The 15703-nt window shown below is 34.7% G+C and overlaps 1 protein-coding gene across 1 annotated transcript in view; it reads left to right on the top strand.

Moving 5' to 3' along the window:
- Positions 1–15703, top strand: part of CCDC138 (coiled-coil domain containing 138) — a 129813-nt gene that overhangs the window by 87802 nt on the left and 26308 nt on the right. The window contains exon 12 of the mRNA XM_081832298.1: positions 8994–9170. Coding sequence (XP_081688424.1) covers positions 8994–9170 — 177 coding nt within the window. The remainder of the gene's footprint in view (positions 1–8993; positions 9171–15703) is intronic.

Raw genomic sequence — 15703 nt, 5'->3', positions numbered from 1 at the left:
TGGTCCATATATACAGTGGAATATTACTCAGCCATCAGAAAGGATGAATACCCAACTTTTACATCAACGTGGTTGGGACTGAGGAGATTATGCTAAGTGAAATAAGTCAAGCAGAGAAAATCAGTTATCATATGGTTTCACTTATTTGTGGAACATAAGGAATAGCATGGAGGACATTAGGAGAAGGAAGGGAAAAATGAAGGGGTAGGGGGAATTGGAGGGAGAGATGAACCATGAGAGACTATGGACTCTGAGAAACAATCTGAGGGTTGTAGAGGGGAGGGGGCTGGGGGGATGGGTTAACCCAGTGATGGGTATTAAGGAGGGCACATACTGCATGGAGCACTGGGTATTATACAAAAATAATGAATCATGGATCACTACCTCAAAAACTAATGATGTATGGTGACTAACATAACATAATAAAATAAAATTAAAAAAAAAACCCATAGTGAGGTAACACCTCACACCAGTCAAAATGTCTGTTACCAAAAAAACAAATAATAAGTGTTGGCAAGGTTGTGGAGAAAAGGCAAGCCCAGTGTGCTGTTGGTGTGATGTAAATTGGTGCAGCGACTGTGGAAAACAGTATGGAGGTTCCTCAAAAAATTAAAAATAGAATTAGCATATGATCCAGTAATTCCACTACTAGGTATTTACCTGAAAAAACAAAAACAGTAGTTTGAAAACATATATGCACCCCTGGTGTTTACTCACTGCAGCATTATTTACAGTAACCAAGATAAGGAATAAAGTGTCCATTGTTACCTGAGTGGATAACGAAGATGTGGTGCACACACACACACACACACACACACACACACACACAGGAATATCCACTCAGCCATAAAAAAAAAAAAGAAATCTAGGGCACCTGGGTCACTCAGTCAGTTAAGTGTCTGACTCTTGATCTCAAGTCAGGTCTTGATCTCAGGGTCATGAGTCAAGCCACACGCTAGGCCTGGGCATGGAGCCTACTTGAATGAATGAATGAGTGAATGAGTGAGTGAGTGAATGAATGAATGGAAAGGAGTCAGTACAGCATAGGGAATACAGTCCGTAATATTGTAATGACTTTGTATGGTGACAGATGGTATCTAAATGTATTGTCTTGAGCATTTTGTAGTGTATTTAAATGCCAAATAACTGTTTTGTACACCTGAAACTATTGTAACATTATATGTCGACTGTATTTTAGTTTAAAAAAATAATAAATAAAATTTTAAAGTTAAAACGAAATAATCATGTTATATAATAATAATAATGAGTAATTTTAAAACATCAAAATAGGGCAATAGGACTAGTAAGTCCAGAAATGTCCAATTTGCACTTCATTTATACATATTGAATTAGTAAATTTGGTTGCTTCCTTGTGCAAGTCACTTTTTTAAGAAAGTAGAAAGAATTATAAGACAGTACCTGCTTTTAAAGTCCTTAGAGTCTGATGGGTAAGTAGACTGTAAATATTTCTTTCTGCTTCATCTTATAATTATCCACACGGAAATTTAAATACTGTGCTTCTGTTTAAGAGAGATGATAAATTAGTTCTGGTGGTTATGATTTAGGGGATCAGGAGAGGATTTAGTATAAGGAGTTAGCATTTGAGCTGGACTGTCAGGAATGTGTAGGATTTCATAGGCAGAAAATAAAGAAGGCCATTCCTGAGGGAACAGTATGAGCCAAAGTTTGGAATTGTGGAAGAGCATGGCATGCAAGAAGACCAGTGAGTTATTCAACAGGAAAACGTGGTGGGGTCACAGCTGCTCCTCAAATGGTGTTATATCAACTTCTCAAAAGACATTACTTTTGATCTTCTTTTAAAAACATACAAATTATAACATGTTTTTTTGGTAAAGATTTATTTATTTTATTTTAGAGAGAGAGAGCACGCCAAGGGAGGGGAGCAGAGGGAGAGGAAGAATCTCAAGCAGACTCCCTGCTGAGCTCGGAGCCTAACACAGGGCTGCATTCCATGACCCTGAGATCATGACCTGAGCTGAAATCAAGAGTCGGATGCTTAACCTTCTGAGCCACCCAGGTGCCCCTATCATACCATGTTTTTCTACCACGTAACTGTTGTCAGTTAACAGTGTGTTTGCAATTCATTCTATACTGACAATATGTAGTGAATTTTTAAGCTCTCTGTGATAATTGGTAATAAACAAAATTTCTAACCAGAATTCACATTATGGTATCTCTTGCCCATCCTAGTCACTTCATAACTGTCTTGTTTTTGTTATGAATTTTGTCCAATTTCTAAGCAAATAACTTCTGAAGTAAATGACTTCTGAACAGTGTATATATTAAGTATAATCATAACTTTAGTACATAAAATGGAAGTTGAAAAATTAGACTATATTCCCCATTAATTTATTTTAAGAAATTCTGAGAAACCTGTAAGTTTATTATCTTTCATCTAAATATGTGACTACATAATTGATGCTCTTCCCGTAATTTTAAAAATTATTTGTTTAGGTGCTTTTTCTGATTGTGAAATAATTTTGAAAGTTTTTAAAAGAAATAACTGAGAAACCACTCAGAATTCATTTAGAAATATATCTTAAAACTATTTTTAAAAATCCTATAGGAGATTCCAGAGGTATTTGTGCATAAATTGGTGATTGAAAATAATCTCTTAGGTCTCGGGACACCTGGGTGGCTCATTCGGTTGAGTGTCTGACTCTTGGTTTCAGCTCAGGTCCTGATATCAGGGTCATGAGATGGAGCCCTGTTTCAGGCTCCAAGCTCAGCAGGGAGTCTGAGATTCTCCCTCTCTCTCTGCCCCTCACCCTGCTTTCTCACTCTCTCTCTAAAAATAAATAAATAAATCTTTTAAAAAAAGAAAATGATCTTTTAGGTCTAATTTGACCTCAGACAAACTTTGAGAGCTGGAATCAAAATTTAAAAATTAGTTAAATCATTATCAAACAGGCAGAATGAATATGATTAACTGAAAGTAAGTTGGGTATGTTATTAAAAATCTAAACAATACATTTTTAAAATACTAAAATGTGTTTAAATTAAGCTACATATTGTCTTAAGGTGTATAAAAATTACCGCCCATGATCCTCTCCTAATTTTGATTAACAAAGCACATAAAGCAACAATATGGTTCTCTAAAGTTGTAAAACCATCCCTAGTTTTCCATTTATGACAAACACATCTGTGATTAGTTTTCATTCAATTCACTATTGTGGTCTTTAGTTAAAAATATTTGAGAAATTTGGGAGTAACTAAAGTTTAATAATGTCAATACTTTAATTTCATTACTAGTGGGCTCTATGAATCTATAAAACTAGAATACACTATATGCAACATTTCCCAAACTTATTTAACTTCAGATCCTTTTCAGAAGAGTGATATATAGCACTAATTTTCTGAGGAGAACAATTTGGGAAATGCTATCTTACAGTTTATGAAGCGCCACTGTAATACCTTATGAAGGTTCGTAATACCCTGAGGAACACTTTCAGGGAGAGAAAATTAATGTTAAAAAAGGTGAGTGGCTAAAAGGTGAAATTCACATTGGTATCAAATTCTAGAGCTGATGAACTTATTCCTTCCTGACCTTGTGTTTTCTGCCTTCATTATCAGGTGCCCTAGAGGTTCAGTGGGCTGAGGGTTGAAAGGCAGGTGGTGGATCTCAGTTTATATAATTTTGGGGTAGAGCAAAGTAAGCCAAGAAAAAGAACCAGAAAAGGAAAAAGACATCTATTAAGTACAGTTAGGAAAAATGATTATGAGTATAGAGAAAAATAAAAGATACACTGTCTTACGTGCTGCAGCACATTTGGGAGAACTAAAAATTACACATAAGAAAAAATCTTAAATCAGAATAACAGACTTGTCTTAACTCTGGTAAGAAGATATTTCCTATTTATAAAAGAAAGTTATCCATTATAAGATTGATAAATTTAGTATAAAAAGTGAAGAGAAAATAGATAAATGTGTTAGGTAATATACATAATATTAAATACTTAATAACCCAAATATATATAATACTTGGTTTCCATTGAATAGATAGTGCAAATAGGTTGTTCAAAAAGATAATACTTGGTGTGAATTTGACACTATAATGCTAAATCCTTTATAGATTGTTTCTGAATATTATTATCCCCATATTAGTGGTTATTAGTTTATAGAGGTTAGATAATTATGTCAAGGCCACACAGCCAGTATTTGACAGAGTCTGGTTCAGCTCACCTCTATCCATTTCTAGAACCCACCCTCCTAGCCTTATTTTGTGACTTCCTAAGAGCGTGTCTCCTGAGATAATGAAAGAAATAATAATAAACACTTACATAGCACTTCCTGTGTTATGGTCTAAGCAGTTTACATGTACTAACTCATTTAACCCTTATAACAAGATTATGAAATGTCAGTATTAACATCTCAATTTTATAAATGAGGAAATTGAGGCATGGAGAGGTTAAGTCTACACTCTTAGTCACTGTGCTACACTGATTCTCTGAAATAAAATTTAACTGTAAGATATAACCTTATATCCATTATACTAACAAAAATAAAATGATTAAATATAATGCCAACTAAAAGTCTTTATTGATAAAATGTGTGTATTTTCAAATTACAATATTTCAATATGCAGTATTTCAAATTATAATACAGTAGTTCACTCATAAGATTAATATATAATATTTACCAAAACTGTCTTGAGAAATGTGGGTTTTTTTAAAGTTTTAATTTTAATTTTATTGGTTAACATACAGTGTTATATTACTTTCAGGTATCACAGTAGAGTGATTCAGCACTCCCATACATCACCCAGTGCTCATCTCGACAAGTGCACTCCTTAATCCCCATCACCTAATTCACTCTTATCCCCACCCACCTCCCCTCTGGTAACCATCACTTTGTTCTCTATAGTTAAGAGTCAAAACAGGTACAATTTTTACTGTATTGTAGCTTACCATTTTTGAAATGCATTCTGCTTACAGGAGCCACCAAAATGTATCATAACCTTTAATAAGATTTATTATGTTGGGGCACCTGGGTGGCTCAGTCGTTAAGCGTCTGCCTTCAGCTCAGATCATGATCCCAGGGTCCTGGGATCGAGCCCTGCATAGGGCTCCCTGCTCAGGGAGAAAACTGCTTCTCCCTCTCCCACTCCCCCTGCTTGTGTTCCCTCTCTCCTGTCTCACTCTCTGTCAAATAAACAAATAAAATCTTAAAAAAAAAAAAAAGATTTGTGCTGTCTAATAATGATAAATGATAAATAATTGACAAACCCGCAATTGGAATAGAGAAGGAAATAAGTTCTTGCAGTGTTGTTGGCATTTTTCTAATCACTCATTTGTTTTTTTCAAATTTATTCCCTACAGTAACTTTAGATGGTGGTGTCATTTTTACAGAAGAGCAAACTGAGGGTCAGGCATTTGTAAGGTCCTCAGATCTTTTCTTGACCCTAAATAATCAGGCCTTTAACAGTATCATCATGAGGACAGTGGAATGTTACATGTCATTAACAATTTTAAGTATGTAGATGTGGCCGTCAATGTGAAAACATTTTAATTAATAAAACCTTCAGTATGTACATACTAGTTTGATCTATGGAAAGATAGGAGAACTGAAAGGTAAGAATCTTACCTGATAGTATTGTTTTAGGGACAAATTTCTTGTCTTTCTAATTAAATATACTCTCCTTTTCTAATTAAGTATACTCTAAATAAATATACTCTCCTCATTTATAAAATTGAGATGTATAGTAGTTGTGTATATCAGAGCTAGTTCTGTTGTCCTGCCCCTCTCAACACTTGGCCCCCAACTTATCCAGATATATATTTTTGTAAATTATGTACTTATACTTCAGGACTAAAGAAATGTAGGAATTACTGCCATTCTCAAATAACAGGAACAATGTAGGATTAAGAACTTCAGTTTTGCAGTCAGATAACTAAGGATGAGTCTAAGTCCCATCACCAGCTATGTGACATTGGGCAGGTCCCTTCTTTTCTTTGTTTCACCACAATTTTTTTTTGAAGATTAAGTGAGAATTAATGTGAAGGTTTAGCAGAGTGTGGCATATAGTAAGCGCTAGCTGCTCACATTACCATAAACATTATTATTTAGTATTATTTAACTTCTAAGAGTTGGTTTTACTTGAGATCAGAACTGAGATCTGCTACCTTTCTGACATTTCCTTGGGAATCTACAAGAACCTCCCTTTTCCCCTCCCTCAATAAGACCATTTAAGTGTGTGTTAAGCAACTACAGAATACTAAATAAAAAGTTTGGCCAAAACCAACCATGAAGCTGCAAGAAAAAAAAAGAATTGAGATCTGCTAGACTACATTAGATTTGTATTGCTTCATAATAAACCACCAAACACTTGTTGCTTAAAACAACAACCAGTTTTGGTACAATTAATAACTAAAATTTCTGGGGCGCCTGGGTGGCTCAGTTGGTTAAGCGACTGCCTTCGGCTCAGGTCATGATCCTGGAGTCCCGGGATCGAGTCCCACATCTGGCTCCCTGCTCAGCGGGGGGTCTGCTTCCCCCTCTGCCCTCTTCCCTCTTCCCTCTTCCCTCTCGTGCTCTCTGTCTCTCATTCTCTCTCTCAAATAAATAAATAAAATCTTTAAAAAAAATAAAATAACTAAAATTTCTTAAAATATTCTCCTAGAAGTTAAATTGGTGTTGATTTTCGAAAATCTTCACTGTTAGGGAAATTAAAATAATGATACAATTTTTTTACTTCTCCCTAAAAGGTAAGGCAACTTAAAAATAAATTCACCAAATACCATTTCCCCCTCCCCAAATTAATAAAGGACAGTTTTTTAAGTTCACAGATTTGCTGTATCATGTAGCATTTAGCTTGTTTAATCTCAGATGATGTATTAATGAGAAGTGAAGTAATCTGTGCCAAATACAGTAGGTGGCACTGTGATAAAAACGTTTGTTTCTGTGAAGAATTGAGTTCAGGATTCATCTGTACTCTTCTACTGAGTGTTTGCTAAATAAACATAGGTTTCCAAATAAGGCAAACTTGAACAGAATCTAACAACTTTGCTTAACCTAAATACACATTTATTTGCAGTGTTTTATTTAATTACAAAAATTAAGTACAATAATGGCAGTGTTCTTTGAACTAAATTCTACCAAAAGTGAGAATAGAATGTACTATAAATTGATTGAGGCACAGATTTTAATTTCTCAAAATTCTTTCATATATATTTTAATATATATTTATGTATTTCAGTTCTTTCATAGGTATTTCACACAGGTTATCCTCAGCTTCTCATTCTTTTTTTTTTTTTTAAAGATTTTATTTATTTATTTGAGAGAGAGAGAGAGAGCGAGCACCTGAGAGGGGGGAGGGTCAGAGGGAGAAGCAGACTCCCTGCTGAGCAGGGAGCCTGATGCGGGACTCGATCCTGGGACTCCAGGATCATGACCTTGTCCGAAGGCAGTCGCTTAACCAACTGAGCCACCCAGGCACCCCTCAGCTTTTCATTCTTAATAATTAAGCTTTTAAATTACTTCTTTAGTTTATGTAAGCTAAAACAGCAAAGATGAAATACAACACATCAGCCAGAAGATAGTAAATTTTAATGGGGGTGATTCTGTGTCATATTTTCAGTGTATTTCAAAGTACCTTCGAGCCTTCTTTAAACAGAAATCTCAGAAGAAAAATTAACTCACTAGTTTGAACAGCACAAACAGTTTTTTTTATTCCTTTCAATAGTATATTGAAAGAGTTTAGGAAACTGGAGTATTCTTGTACAATTAAAAGCACTATGTAAAATTGTTGTAAGAGTACTGATTTGGGTTGTTTGGTGTATTGAACTGTAATGATATAAGTATCTTAATATTTCATTTGCATTGATTCTGGTTAAATTAGTGCTTCTCAATCCTGGCTTTACAGGCTCCCCAATCATCTGTGGAACATCTTTAAGAAAGTTCCAGGCAAAGATGTGGAGAAAAGGGAACCCTCATGCACTATTGGTGGGAATGTAAATTGGTATAGCCGCTATGGAAAACAGGATGGGGGTTCTTCCAAAAATTAAAAATAGAACTACCATATGAAAATAAAGAAAGTTCGAGGGATTCTTTTTTTATTCTTTTTATACCACATTTTATTTATCCATTCATCCATCAATATATACTTAGGTAACAGATACATGTTTCCATGTCTTGGCTAAGGTAAAACTATTGAAATGAAAATGGAGCCACTATGGAAAACAGTATGGAGTTCAACAAAAATTAAAAATAAAACTATCAGATGATACAACAATTCCACTTCTGGGTATTATCCAAAGGAACCTAAAACACTAACTCAAAAAGTTCCAGGGATTCTGATCTAGTCGGTGCCATCATAACATTGGCCTTGGCAAAACCATGCTGTGTTAATGGCAGATATATCACAAAAGGTAACACTAGAGCACATCTAGTCCTCTGAAGTTGTCTTTGAATGGCTGTTTGATCTTTATTAAGAGACAAAAATCTTCATTTAAAAGTTTGCATAAAGTTACATTTTGAAGTAGGTAAACACTTAGCAACAAAAAAATATCTCCAAAGCTGGGTAAAGGTAAAAACACTTTTGGAAGCATATGGTAGTTATCAAATATGAAAAATAAACATTACTGTGGTCTTTACTATTAAACATCAACTGTTTTCTTGTAATAAAAAAGAAATGGAATTTATTGTTATTTTGGTGTTAAAATATGAATGAAATTTACCCCATTGTAGTGTAATTTCTCTTCTCTCCTCATTTCAAGCATTTGGGTTCTAACATTCTAAATTTAGCCAGTTATCTCTGGTCATTTAATTTTTGTTTCCCTTTTAAATTTAAGTGATGGTTCTTTCTTTCTCTTTCTTTCTTTCTTTTTCTTTCTTCCTTCCTTTCTTTCTTTCTTCCTTTCCTTTCTTTCTTCCTTTCCTTCTTTCGTCTTTCTTTCTTTCCTTTTCCTTTCCTTTCCTTTTTTCTTTCCAGCTATTACTAATAATGGCAGTTGATTTAATGTACTGTTTTTCAGCTGACTACCTGGCTCAGGCATTTGATTCTCTCTGTTTGGACTTGAAGACAGATGAAGGAAAAGTCTTGTTTTTGGAGTATCAAGCTGTTCCAGTAATACTAAATCATCTCCGAATATCCAGTAAAGGACTCCTCTCTAATGTCATTGATAGTTTGCTTCAGATGACAGTGGAATCTAGTAAGTTTTAAAGTTTTTAGATACACAAAGTAATGACAGTAGATGATTTTGTTTTCTGAATGTATAACTACATGTCAGACATATTGTATTATATAATAGAAATGGTTAAAAAGTATTTTTGACAGCAGTGTAATAGAGTCATTAATAACATCACTAAAAGTTGTATGTCTAAATGTCCACTAACGTAGGACAATTGCCAGTATTCACCTCATCTCAGTTATGTGCATATACTCTGCATTATTAGTCATGTTTTCAAGCTTCTTTGTCTGTTCTTCCGTCTCATCATTCTGACAGATCTAATCCTGTATTCCCTGCTTGCTTAGAAGGAGATGTTCAAGTGTGTCTCCATCTAAAGGGAGAATATGACAAAGCCATATTCCTGTTGTTTCCTCCTCAACCTTACTGTTTTGTTGGAGGGTTTGGGGGTGGGAGGAGCACTCAGGTGTATATGTGGCTACTTTTTTTCATGCATATTTGTAACATTTTGTAGTCTGTGGCCTTATTTTTTCTTTTTGGTTTTTATATTGGTGTAGCAAGTTCTTTTTTTTTTTTAGCGAGTTCTTTATTTTTTCTTAAAGATTTTTATTTATTTGAGAAAGAGAGAGGTAGAGAGCACAAGCAAGGGGGGAAGGGCAGAGGGAGAGGGAGAAACAGGCTTCCCGCCGAGCAGGGAGCCTGATGTGGGGCTGGATCCCAGGACCCCAGGATCATGACCTGAGCCAAAGGCAGACACCCAACCGACTGAGCCACCCAGTCGCCCTGCAAGTTCTTTTAAATTGCTATTGATGGTTCCTAATTTAGCCCAGATATGTATGGGGATGTTGAACATAAATATTTTCATTTGTTTTGGTTGGTATTGCTCTTTGAACCTCAAGTAACCCCTTGACTTGTAAAAAGCAACCATTTTGCCTCAGTAATTTTTTTTCACTTGTGGCTTTTCCTCTTCCCTATTCCCTCTTCCTTCTACAGCACTTCTAAAAATGAAGTGTTTATGCCTTCCAGAAGGTGGAAACTAAAATTGGAAAGTCATTTCTCAGTGTGGTAGTAAGCAATCTGTGGTACTTGGTGCTGCTTGTGGGTGAATCCCTAATAGCTGGGTGTAAAGCATAGTTATATTTCTAACTAGGTACCTTCAGTGTATGGCTTCACATTTTTAATTCATTTTATATGCTTTCTCGTTTTTCTTTTACAACATCCCTGTGAAGGGCCTGAATAGAAAAACTGAGGCCTAGAAAAATCCGATAACTTGTCCATGGCAAGACAGGCGCTTAACCAACTGAGCCACCCAGGTGTCCCTCTTTCTTTCTTTTTAAAGATTTATCTATTTATTTGAGAGAGAGAGCTGGGGGGAGAGGCAGAGGGAGAGGGAGAAAGAGAATCTCAAGCAGACTCTCTGCTGAGTACGGAGCCCCACATGGGCCCGACGCAAGGCTCAGTCTCACAACCCCGAGATCATGACCTGAGTGGAAATCAAGACTTGGACACTTAACTGACTGAACCACCCAGGATTTTTCTTAATGAGGAAAACAAAAATTTTACCAGATGCTAATGTCTATTCATTAGAAACAAATCTGTCTGAATATTTCTGACAGAGATGAAATCTTGTAGCCAAAGGAAAACTGAATATAATTCTATGAAATAGTGGCCCTACTTGGGTGAAATGACTTTGTAGCACCATAACATTCACATTTGGAGAAATAGTAGTAGATAAAGTCAACAGATGTTCAGTTCATTCACACGTGTTTACCTTTGTTCAGATTATGCCAAATCCAAGGTTATCCTTTCTTGTTCAAATTGAGTAAATAAAGCAATTTCTAATGTGGATTCCTAGAAAGCCATATCATTTTTAGTGATGGAAAACTTTTGGAAGATTAGAAATGGGTGAATCATTGATGATTTCTGACTGAAGCATATTTATTTGCTTGATATATTTTCCGCTTTTAATATAAATCCAGTACCTGATGTTAACCAAAGAAATATGTTGAAGGGGTTAAATGAATGATAGATCAAAATGTAGCAAATACTTACCTAGCTGTTGGTTTTATGTTCTGTTTTTTCTAGATTTGAGATGAGAAACTCATTTTACCATGTACATAATTTTCACATGCCATTTTTTTTTAAGTTAATAGGAAAAAGTTATTGGAAGAGAAATCTTGATAGAATTGATTTGCAGATGGCTTATCTCACACAACTAATGGGCCTTGGTGGTCAGCTATGCACGGGGTGACATGTTTCAAGCATTGTGTTTGCAGTGCTTTGCTTAGCCTTGGGGCTTCCTCTGAACGTCCATTTAGGGCTTTGGAGCAAGAGGCTAAAGGAAGGTGTCAGTGGGCCAGACTCTAGCCTGGGAGTACTCAAAATGCTTGCTTATTGGTTCTCTAACACAAGTCAGTATAGAAACAGTGTTTAAAACTTGTGTAGTAGTCTTCAAATTACTAATTTTATCAAGTTCAGTAATAATTAGAAACATTTGGACTTGTGTTTTGTATGTTTGTTTTATTTCATTTCTAGTGTTTTTTTTTTTTTTTTAAGATTTTATTTATTTGACACACAGAGAGAGAAGGAGAGAGCAAGCACAAGCAGGGGGAGTGGCAGGCAGGGGAGAAGCAGGCTCCCTTCTGAGCAAGGAGCCCAATGTGGGGCTCGATCCCAGGACCTTGGGATCATGACCTGAGCTGAAGGCAGCCTCTTAACCAACTGAACCACCCAGGGGCCCCATTTTCTAGTGTTTTTTAATGGTATTGTAAAATGATAAATTTTGAAAAGTTTATTTGAACAAACAGCGATTCCAGTGGGATAGCACCAAATCTGAAAATGGTTAGGGGTGGCTCTGTAGGTGGGGCCTAGGGCAGAGGTTTTTATAGAAAAGACAGGGAAGCAGAGTAAAGAAATTATTTAATTGGCTATAACATAAATGTTTGCCTTGTTGGGGAAAATTTAGTTATTTGGTGGTTATAATAGTTTTACTTGAGGTTCATTTTCTCCAATTCAAGGAAATCTGCTTGGCTATTGATGATTAGTTTTTCTTGAGTTTTGTTTTCTTAGATTCAAGTACATTGACTGCTTTAGAATTTGATTTGTTTGGTTAGGGTACCCTGCTGAAGGCATGAGAGCTCCCCAGTCTAATAGCCTCTTTGTTGAACTATTTTAAACAGTATTTTGTTAAAGTCTGTTGCATTCTCTATGCTGGATTGGAAATCTCAGATCAGTTCTTACAGTAGTTTGAGGAGCAATAGGATACTCCATCTCCACTGGATACTTCATGTTAAGCTGTGTTGTAGTTCGTACTGCTACAGAGTGGTTTTTCTCTTGTTCCTCTCGTGCTCTTCCCCCAGATTCATCTTTTCAGATATGAGAAATGTTATTAGCTGTGTAGGTATTTACTGTTTTTTGAAAGCTGTTAAAATGCATTTCTTTTTTTTAAAATGATCTAGATATATTTTACTTTAAAATGCATTTCTTTGAGTGTAAATTAAGATCTGTACATCGATTTACCTCAACATATACATTATGAGCACATTTTTTTTTAGATTGAGGGCTTCTGATAATACCTCTTTTGGGTGTGAGTGTATATCATATAATAACTTAGTAGTGTTGATTTTAGAAAATTACTTTGTGGTGTCTTTTTCCTGTCAGTGGTTAAAAGCTGTTACTCACTTATCTGGGTTTATCAAGTTATCTTATACACTTATCAAGTGTAAGAACTTGAGTCTTATTTTATTTCAAAGAGTACTTTCCTTTTCTTGTCAGACTTAGTTTAAATAGAGGGATTTAAGTTTGTATTTGTATTATTTAGTTCATTCTATTTTGCGGCCTAAAAACTGCCCATCTAAGGTAACATGCTACCAGTTAACACTTGATGGCAATAATGTATTTGAGCACATTTTGCAGACACTTTTTATTTGTATTATAAAAATAATAGAAATTTGGAAAGCTACAAACTGTAAAAAAGTCTTACTATCCAAAGATAATGTACATTTACTTCATAAGTACATTACTCTCTCTCTTTTTTCCATGAATAATTTTCATGATGTTGGGTGTTTCTTTTCTTTTTTCTTTTTTTTTGTTTAACATGGTTAGATTTTAGTGTACATGTAGTTGCATCAGTCTATGTTTATCTGTCTAAAATATCAAAATACAAGAAAATATTAGGATACTTTGCAAAGAAATATACCTGAGTTCTTTTTAAATTATGAATATGGGTAAAATGTATTATATATTATAATACAATTAAAGATAGCAAAGAATTATCAAATACTTTATGCTACATGCATTAAATTTGTTCTATGGATCTTGAAGTTATTTGTGAACATATTTGTATTTCTTAGTTTGGTGCTCTTTTTCATTGGCAGTTAATTTTTCTTGATTTTAGCAACATTATTTCTTCCCTTCTTGCTATTTAATTTTTTCTGTCATTCTGTAATGTTTTTATTATTAAGGAGATCAAAGCAAGGGTAATTTCAATGAAATGACAAATGCGATATTTCCAACAATGTACCAACTTAGTATGTACACACCCATGTTTCTTTTCTAGTCATGAATCCTACATATGTATAACCTGTTTTCTCAGTTAAAAGCTTTCAAATGAAAGAATGTTCTCTAAGGAAACACCATGGGAAGATTTATTTTTAATAACTGAAGAATATATGATAATATTTTTTAAGTCTGAGAAGTTGACACCACTCTTAATTCTACCACCTTAATAAGATGTAGTTTGCATATTGGCGGATATATTTATTTTTTTACATAGTTGCAATCATAATATGTGTACTTTGTTATATAAGAAATGCATATTCATTATAGAAAAATTAGAAAATATAACTTTATTTCATTCAACAAATATCTCTCTATAGACCATACAATTATCCCTGGCACTCAGTGAGACACTAGGGGTACAGCAGAGAGCAAGATAATTAGGTCCCCTGTCAACATGGAGCTTATGGTCTGATTGTCTTTTGTCAAATTATTGTAATAGTGAGGATGATAATAACAATATCATAGAATTATAAAAGTGGTAAGGGAGTTAGCCATGCAGAGGTCTGGGAGACTATTGTAGGGAGCAGGAACCGCTAGAGCAAAGATGTTAGGGCAAGTATTAATTGTTAGGTGTGGTATTTTCAAGACACAGCAGGGAAGCCAGTGTAGCTGAGGCAGAGTGAGTGGGCAGAGTAGTAGAAGAATCAGAAGGTGGGACCTGCCACTCATTCAGAAGGGCCTTGTTGCTCAACAGTAAGACTTGGGGACTTTTATTCACTAAAATTCCTTGAGCTTTCCCTTTCTGTTCTGCTTTGTTCAATGTCATATTATGAACTTTTTTTTTACATATTTCTACATAGCCCTTATTTTTAATTGTTGCTTCATACTTAATATTTCATATGCATATATGTTTATGTAATATTATTACTATACGTTTATGTAATATTTATTGTTACCATTTATTGAGACATTTCCTGTGGGAAGTGTGTATGAAATTTGATAAGAATATCAATTCATTGGCCTTCCATCCCAGAATAAAAGAGCTTTCAAATAGTTAGTGGTCAGCCCCTTGAGGGATATGGGGCACAGGGAACTAACCTAGCAATTCTTTGCATGACCTCTTGAAGTCTACTTAAGAGCCATTTGATGTGCACATGTAACTGTGCATTTGGTGGTGGTCTCTGAATGCTGTCAAATTTATAGCTATATTATAAGTTGCATAATTGCTTTAATGATGCTTGCATTCCCTTGTCTGACACTGTAATAGAGTTTTTTTGAGATATAAGCCTGCTTTTCTAATTAATACAAGATGATATGAACCCATTTTGGGTCAAGCTTTAGGTTTGTGTTATATAGCCTATCTTGAGGAAACTTGTTTCAATATTTTTTGACAACAAAACAAACCATGGTGTATGTTAGGGAGTAAAATCCCTCCTGCCAATTAGTGTGATAGAGAAAGCTGAGGAATCAAATAATTAAGTGTATAGATAATGAATATACTATTTTTATTTTTTTTAAATAAGAGTTCTCTGAGTATTTAACTTAAGGAAGGAATCTTTTAAATTGTGTTTACTGTTTAAAAGAGAACACATTCATATAGCTAATCATTTCAAAGGTACAAAAGTGAAAATTAAAAAAAAAAAAAGTCTTCTTTCAGTCACTGTTTCCCCTTCCCTGGAGAAAGCAATTTCACTAGTTTGTTTTTCCATGTTCTTTCGTTACATGTACTATGTTTGTGTACACACGCATATTCTTATTTTTTCATTTTTATCAAAAGAATGTTAGCATGCTATACGTGTTATAAAAAATAGATCTTAGAGATATTGTATTAGTACATAGTTTCTTCAAAAAAGTATTCATTTAAGATGACTGTTGATGGATATGTTAACCTTAAACGGTAAAACTGCCAGGTATTCAAACCTGGGCTTATTCAGTATGGCAGAGAATTGCGATCCAGGACAAGCAAGCTACAACAAAATCACAGATAAGACCAGAGAACAAAGGAGAGGAATGCCTTTTTTAAAAACATTTTTTATTGTTATGTTAATCACCATACA

The sequence above is a fragment of the Leptonychotes weddellii genome, chromosome 10, assembly GCF_054177405.1.
Source record: "Leptonychotes weddellii isolate Sample4059 chromosome 10, ASM5417740v2, whole genome shotgun sequence".
Classification (NCBI taxonomy): domain Eukaryota; kingdom Metazoa; phylum Chordata; class Mammalia; order Carnivora; family Phocidae; genus Leptonychotes; species Leptonychotes weddellii.
This window is presented reverse-complemented; position numbering and strand designations above follow the sequence as displayed.